We start from the raw sequence: 14,975 nt of genomic DNA, 5'->3' as shown, positions 1-14,975 counted from the left end.
AGAATAACTTCAGTAATAAGTTCTTAACTAGCTCACTTCTTTGTTCTAACCTGAATAAATTAAGCAATGGCTGCTACCTCTCTCATTCTTTCCAAACCTTATTGCAGGGTTCCCCAAAGTGCCTTCCTAATGCTGGTGGTAGTAGTGGGCTAGCACTATCAGGGAAGACATTCACAAAGCGAGGTCCCACTCCTACCATTCTGAATGATGCTTGCAAAGTGAACTCCAACTGTCTGATAATTCAGAAGGATTATCCATCACAGGCAACGAGACTGAAAAAAAAACCATAGAGCTAGTGAGTAATCCAAGACTGAGAGATCACCATGACACAAACGTCATAAAACAAACAATTAGCAGTAGTACTTCTAAGCAATCTGGGGAGCTAATAATTAATTTCTTAAACAAAATTCAAAGTAAACTTACAAAATCCTCAAGTCAGGACTCAGGATTCAGGGGAAAGTTACTGCATGTTGCATAGCTTTAGTAAGCAACACAAGGCCTGATTCACAAAGAAAGTTACACTTTTGGTGTTACTTTACTCTTGCAGTGCAAGTTTACACCTAGTAACTCCTCCATCCATAACTTAACAAATAAAACTTTGCGAGTAGTAACTCCTATAATTTTAAAAGGAGTTACTGGTCCTACTAGAAGTTAGTTACTACTAATGTTTCTGGCTGGTAGTACAGTTACACAGCAAGAGAAAACTTACACCAAAAGTGTAACTTTACTTTCCCTTCATGAATCAGGCCATGGTGTACACTAGTACTATCTGGGACAGACAGTAAGACTCTGCAAAATGATGATGACCCCCCTTTCATGTCTGGGTGGGGGTAAAATGCCTGGCGAGAGCTATTGTTCAGAAGATCCTGTAACAGTGAGTTGGCGTCGTATTCACCACATCCGCCCACCAAGTGTGTGATCCATTTATGGTGTAAATTATTAAGTCACACCTCAATAGATCACCCAACCTGGGGGAAAGAGTTATGGGTTTTTTGAATGACTGCAAAGGTGGGGTTGGGGGATAGGTGAGACACAGGGCGTGATTTAGATCTTGACAGATCTGGTCCCATCGTCACTTTTCCTACAGTTCCTCTGCCCATCTGGTAGGCAGTCTGCCTGCTTAATTTAGATGCTGGCGGATATATGGACGATAGTCCATATGATTGCCGCAGTCTCCGTCAGATTTTTCCTACCGCATTGACGGCATCATAGGCAAAAGCAGCTGTTGGAATGAGTTCAGCCAATATTTCCACCGGGCCAATTACTATGTGCCTTTCCGTCGAGGAAACTGTGGCAGTTAACTCTCCAAACTGGAGTTGGCGGAATTAAAGGGATATGAGGTAGAAATGTACCTTTTCTGTTTTCTACTTCCGTTACTGTCTTGAACCTGATTGTCCAAGACCTTCTTTTGCTGATGCTACTTGATCACGAGGCACATCAACTCCGTTGTTGCCGGAATCGAAGGTAAGCTTCTTTTTAACTTGTTTTCTTATGAATTGTCTATTGATAGTTGCTCTGGATTCGTGCATTTTTACAATACTCTTACGTGCAATTTTTTTCTTATGTGTAATGCATAGGTGCTTCTTTTTCAACTTATTATGGTAAAATAAACACACCCGTATTAACACTTTAAAAAAGAGTAAGGGTAGGAGGGGTGGTAGAGGAGTGGCTATTGGAGGTAAAGGAAGCTGGAGTGGGTGATGTGCTTGTCTATGTTTGTGGCAGTTGCATGTGGTTCGGCTGTATATTGTGTAGGCTTGGGTGTGTTTTTGATAATATGTTGAGGGCGTGTGTTTGCTTTTGGTTGGTGTTGTTTTGTGTATAGAAATGCTTTTTTGTATGTTGGCTTTGATGAGTGTGTTGTTGTGGGTGCAGTTGCAATAGTGTGCATATGTTGTTTGTACTACTTTGTGTATTTGTGTTTATGTGTGTGTAAGTGTGCTGCGTGTATCTGTTGTAGTGGGTACCTGCAAAGACGTGAGTGTGTTTAGTACTCTGGTGGGAGTTTTGAATTGGGTTGAGGAAGGGACCAGACTTGGGGCAGATGTTTGGGATGGTTGGGAGGCTGGGGTGAGTGAGGAGGCTGCTATACTATATGTTAACAAAATGGCAAAACACATTAGCAAATTTGTCATGATCTCCCGGCCCCCGAGGAGGGTACTGACAGTGTAACTGAATGGTGGCAAGTACCTCAAATAGACAATACTCTCCTTTCTTCATATCAGGATTGGACGGGAATACAATACTGCACTCCTTCCCTCGAGACTCCATTTTCAGGACGCTGCACCTTTAACTGGAAGCCCTCTTGCGATGGCCATGCCCGTGGACCTTACGTCACGCTGCTGGATCCACTGAGCGCAAGGGATGGGCCCGGCTCCAGACGTGAAACGTTTGCCCAAGGAAGACAAAAGGCGTTCATTGAGAAAGAGCGAGGAGAAGAGAGACCAAGCCCCGAGGAAGAAGCCGAGATCCTGACGACTACGGTGGAGACCGGAAAGCAGGGATAGCCAGGAGGCCAACGTTTCCACGCTGCGCCCGGCCACGCTCCTTGAGGAGCGTGGCTCTCCAAGGTACGTGAGCAGCTCACGGGGTGGGCTGGGAGGAGGGAGGAAGCTGGCAAATAGAGAGCAGGGTATAGCGTTTCCTGCCTGTCCGATCCTACCTTCTATACCCATCACTACCTCATTTTGCTGGAGCCGATTTAGAGCACGTGGGTGTTCCTTCACTCCCTTTCCCTTCGCTACAAATAGCTAGCACACCACTGACCATACCTCTTCTTTTCCTCTATGTCCCTGCTTACCAGAGAAATGTCCCAGCGAGGAAACACGGCCAAGAGAGAAGGACAAGGACAGTCAACCCCGAATAAGAGGCATTATTCGATTGATGAACTCTGGCCTATGTGAAACGTCGCATTTCTAGAGAGAGAGAGAGCCCAAACCCCTCATTTGTGGACCTCGATCGTGGCAAAAAGTTTATAAACAGCTAATTTAAATGCAAACAGTACATGTATGTTTAGTGATATATTAAAAGAGTATTACTTAATCATCCAGGGATTCCTGTCAGTCCTTCAGGATGTGGGATCTGCAAAACCTTCTCTTCAAAGGAATACAGTGGTAAGGGGGCTGGGAGAACCACCACCAGTCCTCCAGGCCTTCGGGTGATGCTTGGAGGTATGCAGGTGACAACAATTAGCAAAAGCACATCAGGTGTGTGAGGCTAGTATCCATTCGAAAGTCACAGGAATAGTGCAATGTTGGATGTGCCCAATGACTGATTCACTCCATCATGAATCCACCACAGGGACAACTCCAGCATGGCTGGGAAATCTAAACAAGCTTAGTGCAAACCCGCTGCCCTGATGACGAAGGAGTACTGTTAGCCTGTAGAGGAGTCCGCTGCATCAAAGGATGTAACTCTCTTATGCGACGGAAATCAGTCTGTCAATGCGGATGCCAGATAAACCAACCCACATCTAAATACGGCGGATGGGAATCCGTCAGCTCGAGGGTGTATGTGTAACCACTACCACCAAGGGACGACAGGAGTCCCGCCAATATCTAAATCACACCCAAAGACAGACACAACATTCATCAAGTCGATGAGTGGCACATGATCATATCTTTTGAGGAAGGAATGACAGTTTAGTTACCAAATGCATTGCAAATTGACCTTCAGTTCTACAGTCCTAAGTTATCTTATATTAACTATGGTTGAAAAAAATACAAAACAGGGAGGACCCACATATTTCTGTAAAATGTTATTGTTAAGAAAAATGACACTGCATATATTATCAATGCCAAAATGGACGGTGCATCTGCCTTCTTCGTCTTGGAATGTCCGGCTTGGGTACAAAGCTGAACCTGTCCGGTAAGCAGGAGTGTTATGTAGCTTTATGCAGAAGAAGAGAAGGCCTGTTGAATGCAAAAAAGTACAGGTCAATATTGTAGACCCAGAAGAAGGTATGCTTCATGGTGGATGATGATCAAGAGGGTAAAGTATAGGCTGGTGCAGTCATGTGGGATTAACTCAGAAGTGTGAACAATCTTTTACCACCAATCCCAGACAAGTAGCTTCATGCACTTGGCTGATCAATTGCACAAATGCCAAATGTGTGTGTCCACCATGTGACATTTGCCCAGTGACAGTCCCCCAGATCACAACCATTGAATTAGAGTTTGATTGATATTTGGGCCAGCACACTACTGAGCATTTGCCAAATCAACGCACCTCTCTACAGTCTACAGGAGTAGGCATCTTTGAGTCATGTTGCTTGTTTCCCAAAGGCATTGCACGTAACTTCCATCTTCTGGCTTTTGGGGTAGTCACGTGACTATGCCGACTTCGAGTCCTCTCCCACCCAAATGATCTAGACCTGTAGTTTTGATTAAAAAGAAGAGCAAAGGAATTTGAGCATTGTGCATGGTTTTGTGAACTAAATTGGTTGGTCTCTTAAGAACCTGAAAAAGTACAGGAAAAGACTAGAGTAGACCATGTAAATAATTATGGTGAAAAGTGAAAGCAAGACAGTCATTCAGGCAGAATCATCCATCGGGCCCCAAACTTATAAATCAAGTTTACAAATTAGTTACAAAACCCTCCAAGCCACCACATGAATTATCATTTACTCAATATATCACTTATTGTTGCCTTGTTACCTGTTTCAAGTGTGGTGCACTGCACATTGTCTATTGCATCTTCTCTTTTCCCCTTCAAGTGACAAACAATGGCACTCTTGCCTTGTTAATGATCTTTATTGGTGATCGGCAGCCCAGCTAGGAAAGGAAAAAGAGGATAGGGATGGGAGGCATTGTCTTCTTGTCCTTTAAGCAAATGGGGGAGGCTTCTTCTGTCTACACTGGTCTACTCCATACATGTGAAAAATGGGGCTGCACAAGTTAGACACCAAATATATATATGTTCTTTGACATTTCCCCCCCTTTTTTGCAAAGCAGTTCTGCAATAATATATGAAAGTACTGCTGTAGCCTGCTTAGTTAGGGAAGTAGAGTTTGTCCTCAAACTCAGGTGGTTCACCCAGAAGTTCATTGGCTAACACACTTGAGTCTGACCAATCACCCTCATCATCCTCCTGTGCTATTTCAGGAGCAATGTATTCTTGTGGTATGAAGTGTTTTTTTCATGGTCAATATCTCCACGTTTAGGGGCTAGAGACTGGTGCTTCTGTAAGTGACAACTGTGCTAACTGCAATGAACACACGCTCAGAAGACACACTGGCTACCAGAAAAGCTACTTTATTGCCAGCCTGCTGAGCCTGGCAATTATCATATCTTTCCATACCAATAGACCAATGGGTTTTGGTTTAGGTAGACCTCTTTTGGGTCTTCCAGATAGTCTTAGACCATCCTGTGAATGGTGACTGGTGCTGCCACTTGCTCAACTTCTGTTGCCTGCTTGACTTTAGCCCTGCTACTTGAAACCAAGTCACTGCAGAAATTAGGTCAGATTTTTCTGCTGCTGGTGATAACGGTGAGGGCTGTGAGACAACAGCACTGCCCTCCCTGGGGGTTGATGGCTGCATGCCAGAACTTCTGCCTGGGCCTCTAACTTCCAGCCGATCTTCTTCCAGATATCTAGCTTGTCAACAATCTAAGTCTTATATTGTGAGACACCCCCTTTTGAAAAAGGAATGAAAGTGGCCAGTATTTTATCATACCGTGGATCAAGAACTGTGGCACAGATGTACTCTTTGGAGGACACGGTCTATATTTGCAGCCTTGTATTAACTTACAAGCAAAGGATCAAGCTCAGAACCAACTTTTGCTTTTTCGTTCACACCGGAAAACCTTAGCGACACCTTTTTCAACTGGTCCTGTAGCAGATGCAATGACAAAATTGATTCGCTCATCGTACTGTCCTCCTCGCTGTCTTCCTGTGTCAAAAACCCCCAAAGAAGTAGCATTTGTGTCAAGCATTTGACAAGACCCATATGTCCATCTCAATGGCTATGGTTTTCCAAGTTGCATCCCCTCTTCTTTGAAGGAAATAGACGAGAGCGGTCTGAACTGCTCAAACAGATGTTGCAATATGAGTAGGTCGAATTCCAATGTGTTGGCCTCCTCTATGAGGGCTTTAACCGGGTACTCTATTAGCAAGCTGAATTACACTCCACTGCTTTCAGGCTGTAAAAGAATGACTGAAATGAGTATAGATTCTTCAATAGAAGGCCAGTACGTTGCTGGCTATGTCTTCTTTTTTGAGAAAGTCCTGCACAATCAGGTTGAAGCAATGTGCCAAACACAGGGCCCTGAAATATCCACCAACCAAATTGGCCGTAACTGTATTACTGCTATTGTCTGTGACAACAAATCCAATCGGAAAACTCTAGTTTCAAAGCCAACCAAACACCTTGCCTTTACAGTCTTCCAAGTTGTTTGCTGCTCTATGGGATTTCTTCATGGTGAACATCGCTACTGTTGCCTGCCGCCGGATGCCCTGAAAACTTTCTTCAGCGCTGAGACTTGCAGATACCTGTTGCCAAGCCCCCAAAAAAGACATCCAGTGTACAGTGATAAACAAGTAATCAGTTGCTTGACAACTGGTCCACATGTCTGTCTCAGGTGGATAGTGTGAACAGCACGCTGCTGCATAAATTAGCCAACCAATTGCAGCACATCATGATGGACCACTGGAACGGCAACTCTGGCTAAATAGGCCCGGCTGAGAACCTTCCATTACTGGCAGATGGCTGCCACAAACTCCTAAAACCCAACTCACTCCATAAAAGAAAAAGGGAGGAGGTCCAGCGGTAACATTTTAGCCAGCTACCCGTTGTACAAATGTGCTGTTGGGTGGTTGCGTATGTAGAGTCCCTTCTGCCTAAACATGTCCATAATAGTAACTTGGATTTTTTTTGTGGGACAACTGACACAGATGACTTCAGGAGGTAACTAGGAGGTGGTAGACTCAATGTGCGTCTTAGGGGAATCAATGTAGGCAGAGTTGTGAGCATCCAAGTCTTGCGCCATTTAGGTTGCTGAAGCAGGTGATGCTGGCACACTACAGGGTACAGGGCTGCTTTGTGTAATACTGTCATCCTCTTCTTCCTCATGACCACCTTCTTCTTTTATCACTGTGCACTCCGCTGCTTCCCCTCTCATTGCAACCACCACCACCAGCTATCTTTTTAAGTGGCTCCTCTCACCAGATTGTGTGATGTTTTCTCGGATGGGACGCTTGGCCTCCTGTACCGTACTGCGAACCTCGACGAACACTTGCATGTCAAATGCAGGGTATTGCAATGTTATCATCCTGCGTGCTTATCGTAAAGAAGTCCCAAACTGGGGAGGAGAATTTATTAATGTACCACTGACAATGCCTGAAGAACTGGAGGTAGGTGGGTGTGTTGTTTGCCTCTCTTTAGGGTGTACTTTGACTGTGGTACCGGTGGATGCAGGTCTCTACAGTGGTTCTACAAATATGGAAGCTGGTGTTGATGGAAACATATCCCTCTGAGCAGGCTGAGTAAGAGGGGTCATCTCGGTATGCTCTGAGCCGCCCTCCATTCTGACAATCACTGGCTCATCCTCATCACTATCACCTTCCATAATTCTAAAGCTTTCAGGAACTTTCCTTTTCCCTTGTCTCTCGGGCAGGTCTCTGACTCATCAGAAGGCAGGTTTGAAGAAGATGATGGAGTACCCTTTCTTTTTCTTGCTGGAGACTGTGAAACCAATGATTGAAGAGCAACATCCTGCTCAGCGGAAAGCTCAACCTCCTGTTCTGCTCCTACTTTAGGAAGAACTGCTGCTGGCTGCGGCTCCTGTTGTCCACTTTCCTGCGACAACTGGGTACTGGTTAGCAGCTGAGACAAATCCAGGTCAGACTCACTGCTCATCACCATGGTTGCATCGTTGAGACACAAGCTTGGGTTTAGCCTCAGGTTGGGGTGGTGCTGTTGATGATGTGGGAGAGCTGCTCCCATCCGTTTTTTGCCCAGAGGAGGGTGCAGCAGGTACACCACGTTTCCTGAAAAAAGATGGAGGCTGGCACGCCAGAGGTGGCAATATCCATCTTCTTCTCCCTCCTCACTAGCCTCTCTCTTAGCAGTACCACCCTTCTTTGGGACCATCTTCAAGTTCCTTCTTAGCTCTGGCAGTTGCCATGTAGCGGCACAAGCGAAAGACGATTCAGTTGGTGTGCGTTGCTTCCAGCCTTTCGTCTGCTGTACTGTGTTCTGAAGATGTCTTTTGTGCACCTAAAAGCAAACAAACAAGAAAACAATTCAGGGCAATGTGGCAATTGCAGTTTGAATCTACAGACCTTATAATTTAGTGAGGTCACCTCACAAATAATGAACAATAGTATATCCATTCCAAACCATAATAACAATAATATTTCAATAACCTACAGATTGAAAAGTTTATATTATGTGGCTCTAAGGCCTATGAGTTGCCTGTGGCAGGCAGGGGGACAATCAAACAAAAGAGCGTAAACATTACAAGTGGACATTGCTGGTTCCTACTCATACATTGGCAGACAATCGAACAAACGAGTATAAACATTACAAGTGGACATTGCTGGTTCCTTCAAATACATTCACAGACAATCGAACAATCAAGTATAAACAGGGCCAGTGGATCATTGCTAAGCCTCAGATGGGCAAAGAGCAGGTATGTCAACAACAGGTGCGTAAAGATACGAGCAAAACAAGTCTGTTTGTGCTGACTTGGAACAATAGTAGAAAGGCACACAAGTTTACAATTGAACATCTCTGAGAATACAAAATGGAAGAACTGATGTTCAAAATTACTTATAATAATGCGTTTCTCACACAATCAAAAAGAATAAATATTTGTCATCACAAAGCTTCCCATGATTCCATCGATTAAATTCAGTATTGGCTCCCATGCAACCCATACATTTGCAGATGACCTTTTACATTTGCAGATTAATTTGTTGCACGTGTTTGCATTTCTTTCAGGCAAGCGGGCCCCTTAGTAGGAAGGCAGGTTTAGCTGTCTGCCCGGCTTCCATTTCACAGCACAGGAGACTCACTGAACGGCACGTCAGCAAAAGCAATCAAACTATTGGATTTAACCGTCCCAGGACGATTGTCTTTTTACAAAAAATAGGGGAATGGTTTTTCAAAAATATAAACAGTATGTGCACATCGTGCCACTCCGATCCCTCCCACTTCGACCTCTGGCGCCAAGGCTAAATATAACACCTTCAGGAATCTACTGCTGAACACTTTATGGCCCTGTAAAAAATCAGAAGAGAACAGGACCAGCTGTTTATAACCTGAGAGATGCCCTGAAGGACTGGATCTGCTCCCTCTAGTAACCAAGATAAAGAACTGGACTACAAGGATCAGTTGTCTGACCTCCTGTGTGGCTAAGGGGAGACCACAATCTGCGAGAGGCCTTTTCCTAGAAGTACCCAGATGACCATGGCAACTGGATTTGGACTGGACCCTGCTCTTAGCCTCTGCCTGACACCCTGCGAGTCTTTAAGTGCCTCGCCATACGTCCTTTGGGCTTTAGAAGAATACTCCTGTGGTGGACTGAGACTTAAGAGACTAAGTCAGAAAGTAAAAGATTTTACCAGGGCAAACCTAGACCCGTGCTCCATCATGGCCAGCCTAACATGTCATCTAGGTCTCAGTCTACTGTGACCATTAAATATTATTGGCAGTTAGGGTTTTAACACTATCTCTACTTGAAACTTTCAAAATTCAGATCTTTAGTTCTTCCTTATTGGATTCTTGTCGTTTAGTTTTTTTATTGTTTGCATTTTGACTTTATAATTGTTTTTGAATTACATAAATATTGCCCTGAGTTAAGCCTGCGTGCTCTGTGCCGTAGCTACGAGGGGGTTGAGCGCTGGTTGAGGGTTCACTCTGACCAAGGGTTGTGATTATTCCTTGAGGCGGGTAGTCACTCACCCCAAATAATAACCCCAATTTCTTACACCATCATTAAAACAACCGCTTCGCTTGGCAGCACAAACAGAATAGCAGTCAGAAATACCTCTGGGCTATCCCAACAGCTGCACTGCACAGAGCAAAATCTTTCACTGCCCCTGGCATTGCAATATAGGCATCCCCTAGCCCACAGTGTTATTGGTTCGGTGCCTGAACTCCTACTTTTGATCTTTACTCTTCCCCTTTTCTCAACACCAGTAAAAATATCACTGTAACACCATCCATTCCCTCTAGCACCATCTTTCCTTACCTTCGACCCCTGTACCCTAATACCCCCCCATTCCCCCACCGCTCCCTGTCCTCCCTCGCCTACTGCACTCCCTCCCTTAACCAGCGAGCCTCCCAACACTTCGTGCTCAGCCCTCCTCTCCCTGGAAAATAAACCCGATTCTCTCATCTCTTCCATTTCCCAGCTTGTAGCGTCCATCTCACTTCTAAGTGCTAAGATATCCCACTTCCCTAACAACCTCCCAAGGAGTTCCTTGCTCCCGTGCCCCAATAAAGCCAACCACAGTCTGTCCTCCAGAGACATCGCCAATTTACTGGCTAGATACAAGACTACCAACGTCAATCCCCCTCCACTTTCCCCTCCTAATAGTCCTACTCAATTCTCTATTTAGACCATCTCTTCTGTCAGATCTAACCAGCCTCCCTCTTTTTTCCTGGCACCCTCATACAAAAATCTTATCCCTATCTCCCTTAATAGCCCAAAGACCCCCATCACCAAAACACTTGCGTCAGAGCTGCATTGTTTGCGCCACAACTGCAGATCTGCAATCAAGCACAAACTGGAAATTTCCGACAATATCACCCACTACAATCTTGACATGCTCTTCCTCACCGAGACCTGGTTTAATGACTCCTCTCATACTTTGTTTGATCTTCTGATACCTACCGACTACTCTATCCTCAGAAACGACAGAACTGACAAATTGGGGGGGTGTTGCTATCATCTTCAGAAACTCCCTTCAAAATAAAGCCCATCCTACCATCCTCTTCCGTACATTAGAATGCCTATCCCTAGAACTTCAAGTACATCACGGCTACCCTTTCGGGTTCCATGTCACCTACCATCTACCCGGTAACTGCTCTCCCTCTTTGGAGGAACTCACCAACTTCATCAGTGACCAATTATTTCAAAGTGACAGACAGATCTTCCTGGGTGACTTCAATCTACACTGGGGCTCTTTGCAAGACTCGGCTGCCAGCAAGCTTGCCACCTTTCTCTCAGCCAATGATCTTTTCCAACACTGCTCTGAAATTGCACACTATAAGGGCTCAATTCTGGACATTGTTATATCTAAAGTAGACCTGCTTAATATTGCCCCCCCGTCCATGTAGACTGGTCAGACCACTTCCTCATTCCCTTCCGCTTTCACCTATCGCACGTTATAACTCTCGGCCAACCCAAAAGGGCACTTACCTGGTTCTGCAACACTAAAAACATTGATTTTGACACTCTGTGTGACTCTGCTTTGCAATCACTTCCTAGACTAGACCCTAACTTGGATGTCAATGATCTCACCTCCCATTGCCTCTCAGTCCTAGCAGTCTAAATCGATAAAGTCGCTCCACTCCAAAGCAAAAGGAAAAGACCCACCCCCTCAGCACCTTGGTTCAATAAAGCTCTCTATGATGAAAGGAAAAACCTTAGAATCTTGGAGAAACAGTGGAGACAATCTCTATCCACCACCACTCTCTCTCATTTACGTTCAGCAAGATCCAAATACCACAAGCACATCTTCCATGAAAAAGCATCACATTTCAGATCCATCCTCGACTCAGCCAAAAACAGACCCAAAAAACTTTATAACCTCCTCAAAAACCCAAACTGATCTCCCCAAACCTTCAAGCCTGAGGGTTCTTCAAAGAAAGCAGCAGAATTCGCTATATTCTTTGATGAAAAGGTAAAATCACTAGTGGATCAGGTCACCCACCCCCATTGAGGAGCAAAAATCCTTAGTCACTTGGCAGAACTTTGCCGCCATCTCGGAAGATGACCTCCTCAAATGCATCCTTGAAACCAAACCCTCCAACCATTCTTCTGACCCCATCCCTAGTGGCATTGCCATTGATTTCTACACCAATACTCTCTCTTACTGGGCCAGGCTAGTAACCTCTTCCTCAGTCAAGGCTTCCTCCCGGCTGCCCTCAAAACAGGACAGGTTACCCCTCTTCTAAAAAATAAAACGCAGATGCGAACAACCTCAACAACTTCCGCCCATCACCAACCTCCCTTTTCTTTCTAAAATCACAGAAAAGTGTGTTGTGAAACAACTTTCCCTACATATTATGGGCAATAATCTCCTTGACGTGTTCCGGTCTGGCTTCATTCAAAACTGCAGCACTGAAACAGCCCTGCTGCAAGTGATTGATGATGCGCTGCATATACTTGATTCTGGGGAATCGTGCCTTCTGATTCTTCTTGACCTCTCTGTAGCCTTGGACACTGTTAATCACAACACCCTCCTTAACACTCTTCAACAGAGAATGGGCGTGGAAGGCACAGTGCTTAAATGGTTTGCCTCATTTCTCTCGGACAAATCCCAAATGATCAAGATAGTGAACAGTCTTTTGTCTCCATTGGTGGTAGGTCAAGGCGTCCCTCAAGGTTGCGCCCACTTTGTTTAATCTCTATCTGGAACCATTAGGGATCCTCCTAAGTAAATCTGGGATCCACTACCATCTCTATGCGGATGATACTCAAATCTACCTCAAGATGTCTTCCGCACACGATCTCTTACTACTCAACTCTACTCTCAACTCTATTCACAACTGGATGTTAGTTCACCAACTCAATCTCAATACCACCAAAACTGAATTTCTCCTCCTATCTACCTCTCTCTCCCCTCCTTCGGTTCAATCCTGGATGGATCAGCTGAATTTACTCAACAATAAGCCCATCATTGTCAACAGCGCTAAATCCCTAGGTGTCATACTTGACAAAAGACTCAACCTAGTCTCCGACATCAACTCCATTGCCAAGAACGCATGTTACCAGCCGCGCCTTCTGTGGGGGGGGTCCGTCGGTTCTTCCCGGAGAAAGACCTAAAAACATTGGTCCAATCGCTAGCTCTCTCTAGACTGGATTACTGTAATTCTCTTCTAACTGGCTTACCCAAATCCCACCTCTCCCCCCTAAAATCCGTCCTCCATTCAGCAGCTTGCTTTATTTCAGGGTCCAAATGAAGTGACCACATCACTCCTATCCTGTCTTCTCTTCAATGGCTTCCCATCAAGGCAAGATCTATTTACAAAACTGCCTGTATCACCCATAAAGCCTTGCACACTTCCTACCCTCGTTACCTGGCGAATAAACTGAAAATGTCAGGAGGTTCGAGACCTTCTCGGAATGCGGAAAAGTTTCTGCTTGAGCCCCCTCCTTCAAAAGGGAAAGATCGATGGCTCAATTGTTCTCAGGTAATGCGGTGAGAATCTGGAACTCGCTTCCGCCATTGCTCCGTGCCACCACCTCACTCCAGATTTTCAAATCTAACCTCAAATCTCTTTTCCAAAGACCCTTTCAGAACTAATACCCTCATTATCAGACCTCTCTAGGAAGTTAGTTCATCATTGTACATTTTTAATATTTTCTTGTTCATTCCCCACCCTCGATTGCTGTGTTTGATATTGTGTTATTGCCTATATGGTTTTACCCTACCTCTTCTAGTCTCCTGTTTATTTTTGTAACGTTCTATTTTGTACCATTTCTCTCATGTAACGTAACTGGTTCTATTGTACAGTGAACTGACACCTTCGGTTAAAGTCTGCGCTATATAAAAATGCATTAAATCAATAAAAAAAACTGTATTTCCACTTAAAGCAGTGGATTTGAATGTGTGCCACACTTGCACCGCAGGGACATACATAGCGCCACGGCCATCAGCAGTAAGGGGGAGCGTGTTTGCAAGTTCATGCAAAAAATAACTGTTAATACTTTACAGTTCTTCTCAAAGCAGTGATCTGATGTGATAAGACAGAAACGCTCCGCGTGTTAAGAAACACCGTTTTTAGAATTCCGAACGTACGTCATTCTGTTTTTATTATTACATGTTTGTTGCACATGCAGGGGCAACGAGATCCTCAACTCGGTTTTCCCTGGTACAATATTAACTCATCTACCGGTACTCTGAACCGTCCATCTTCGCTAACCTCCTGCACGTTCGTACAAGCGTCCTCTACTACAAAAGCCCAATTGTCCCCCCAGAAGTAAAACGCTGGGAGACGCAGAGCCACGGAGCTCCGGTAATCTCATAAAACCAAAATACTACAGAATGTCAACCTGAGTAAGGTGAGATTCACAGAATATACAAATACTGCATTGGTCAAGTGCGCGAGGTTTAACTGTACCCGCGCGACATAGAATGTACAAGAATATCAACAAACGACTCGATGACATACGTTTGGCAGCCATATTGAAATAGTTATTTTCCCCACACCTTGCCGCTGCTGAACGGAGAAAATCCCCAAAACATAAATAATTGTCGAAACTATCAATTTATTTGGAACCCTTTTATCAACGATACATAATAAGTCAACATTTTTTATTTTTAGCGTTTATAATCAAACGATCGTATTGTTCTATAATACCTCGAACATAGTAATCTATGACAATTTAAGCCACATATTCTAAAAGAAAGTGGAATATTTGTTTTCAGTATTGGCGACTTAACGTTGTAGATCGTTGTTTTATGTACTCTTTCCCTGTCGTTTTGTGATTTTGGTTTATTTTTAGGGACGTTTCAGCATGTTATGACTTGACGTGCCTACGCTGGAAACTGGGTTTCCGGTAGCCCCTGAAACCTGGGGCTTAATGGGGAGGCGGTAGTGTTGTTACCCCTCCCCCTACTCACCTCTGTCTGACCTCCTGAGACTGGGACAGAGCTGAGAGTGGGACAGGCAGGAGGAGGATTGAGGAAAGGCTGCAGGGATCGCCGGAAAGATGCGCGAAGGACAAGTGTGACGCGAAGGATGGAAGGAGTTCTATACAAATGGACCAATTACATGACAGGTACCTGTCTGCTTTTGTGGT

At 44.7% G+C, this 14,975-nt stretch overlaps 1 protein-coding gene across 1 annotated transcript in view; it reads left to right on the top strand.

Annotated features, from left to right (window-relative positions):
• Positions 1–14,705: 14,705 nt before the first annotated feature.
• The window catches only part of PLEKHA3 (pleckstrin homology domain containing A3), a 254,424-nt gene continuing 254,154 nt past the window's right edge, over positions 14,706–14,975 (top strand). The window contains exon 1 of the mRNA XM_078681500.1: positions 14,706–14,954. Within this exon, the coding sequence (XP_078537626.1) occupies positions 14,915–14,954 (40 nt within the window). The 5' untranslated portion in view covers positions 14,706–14,914. The remainder of the gene's footprint in view (positions 14,955–14,975) is intronic.

Source organism: Lissotriton helveticus, chromosome 3_1, assembly GCF_964261635.1.
Source record: "Lissotriton helveticus chromosome 3_1, aLisHel1.1, whole genome shotgun sequence".
In the NCBI taxonomy this organism is placed as follows: Eukaryota; Metazoa; Chordata; class Amphibia; order Caudata; family Salamandridae; genus Lissotriton; species Lissotriton helveticus.
Note: the sequence above shows the minus strand (reverse complement) of the source record. Positions and strands in the feature narration are given on the sequence as shown.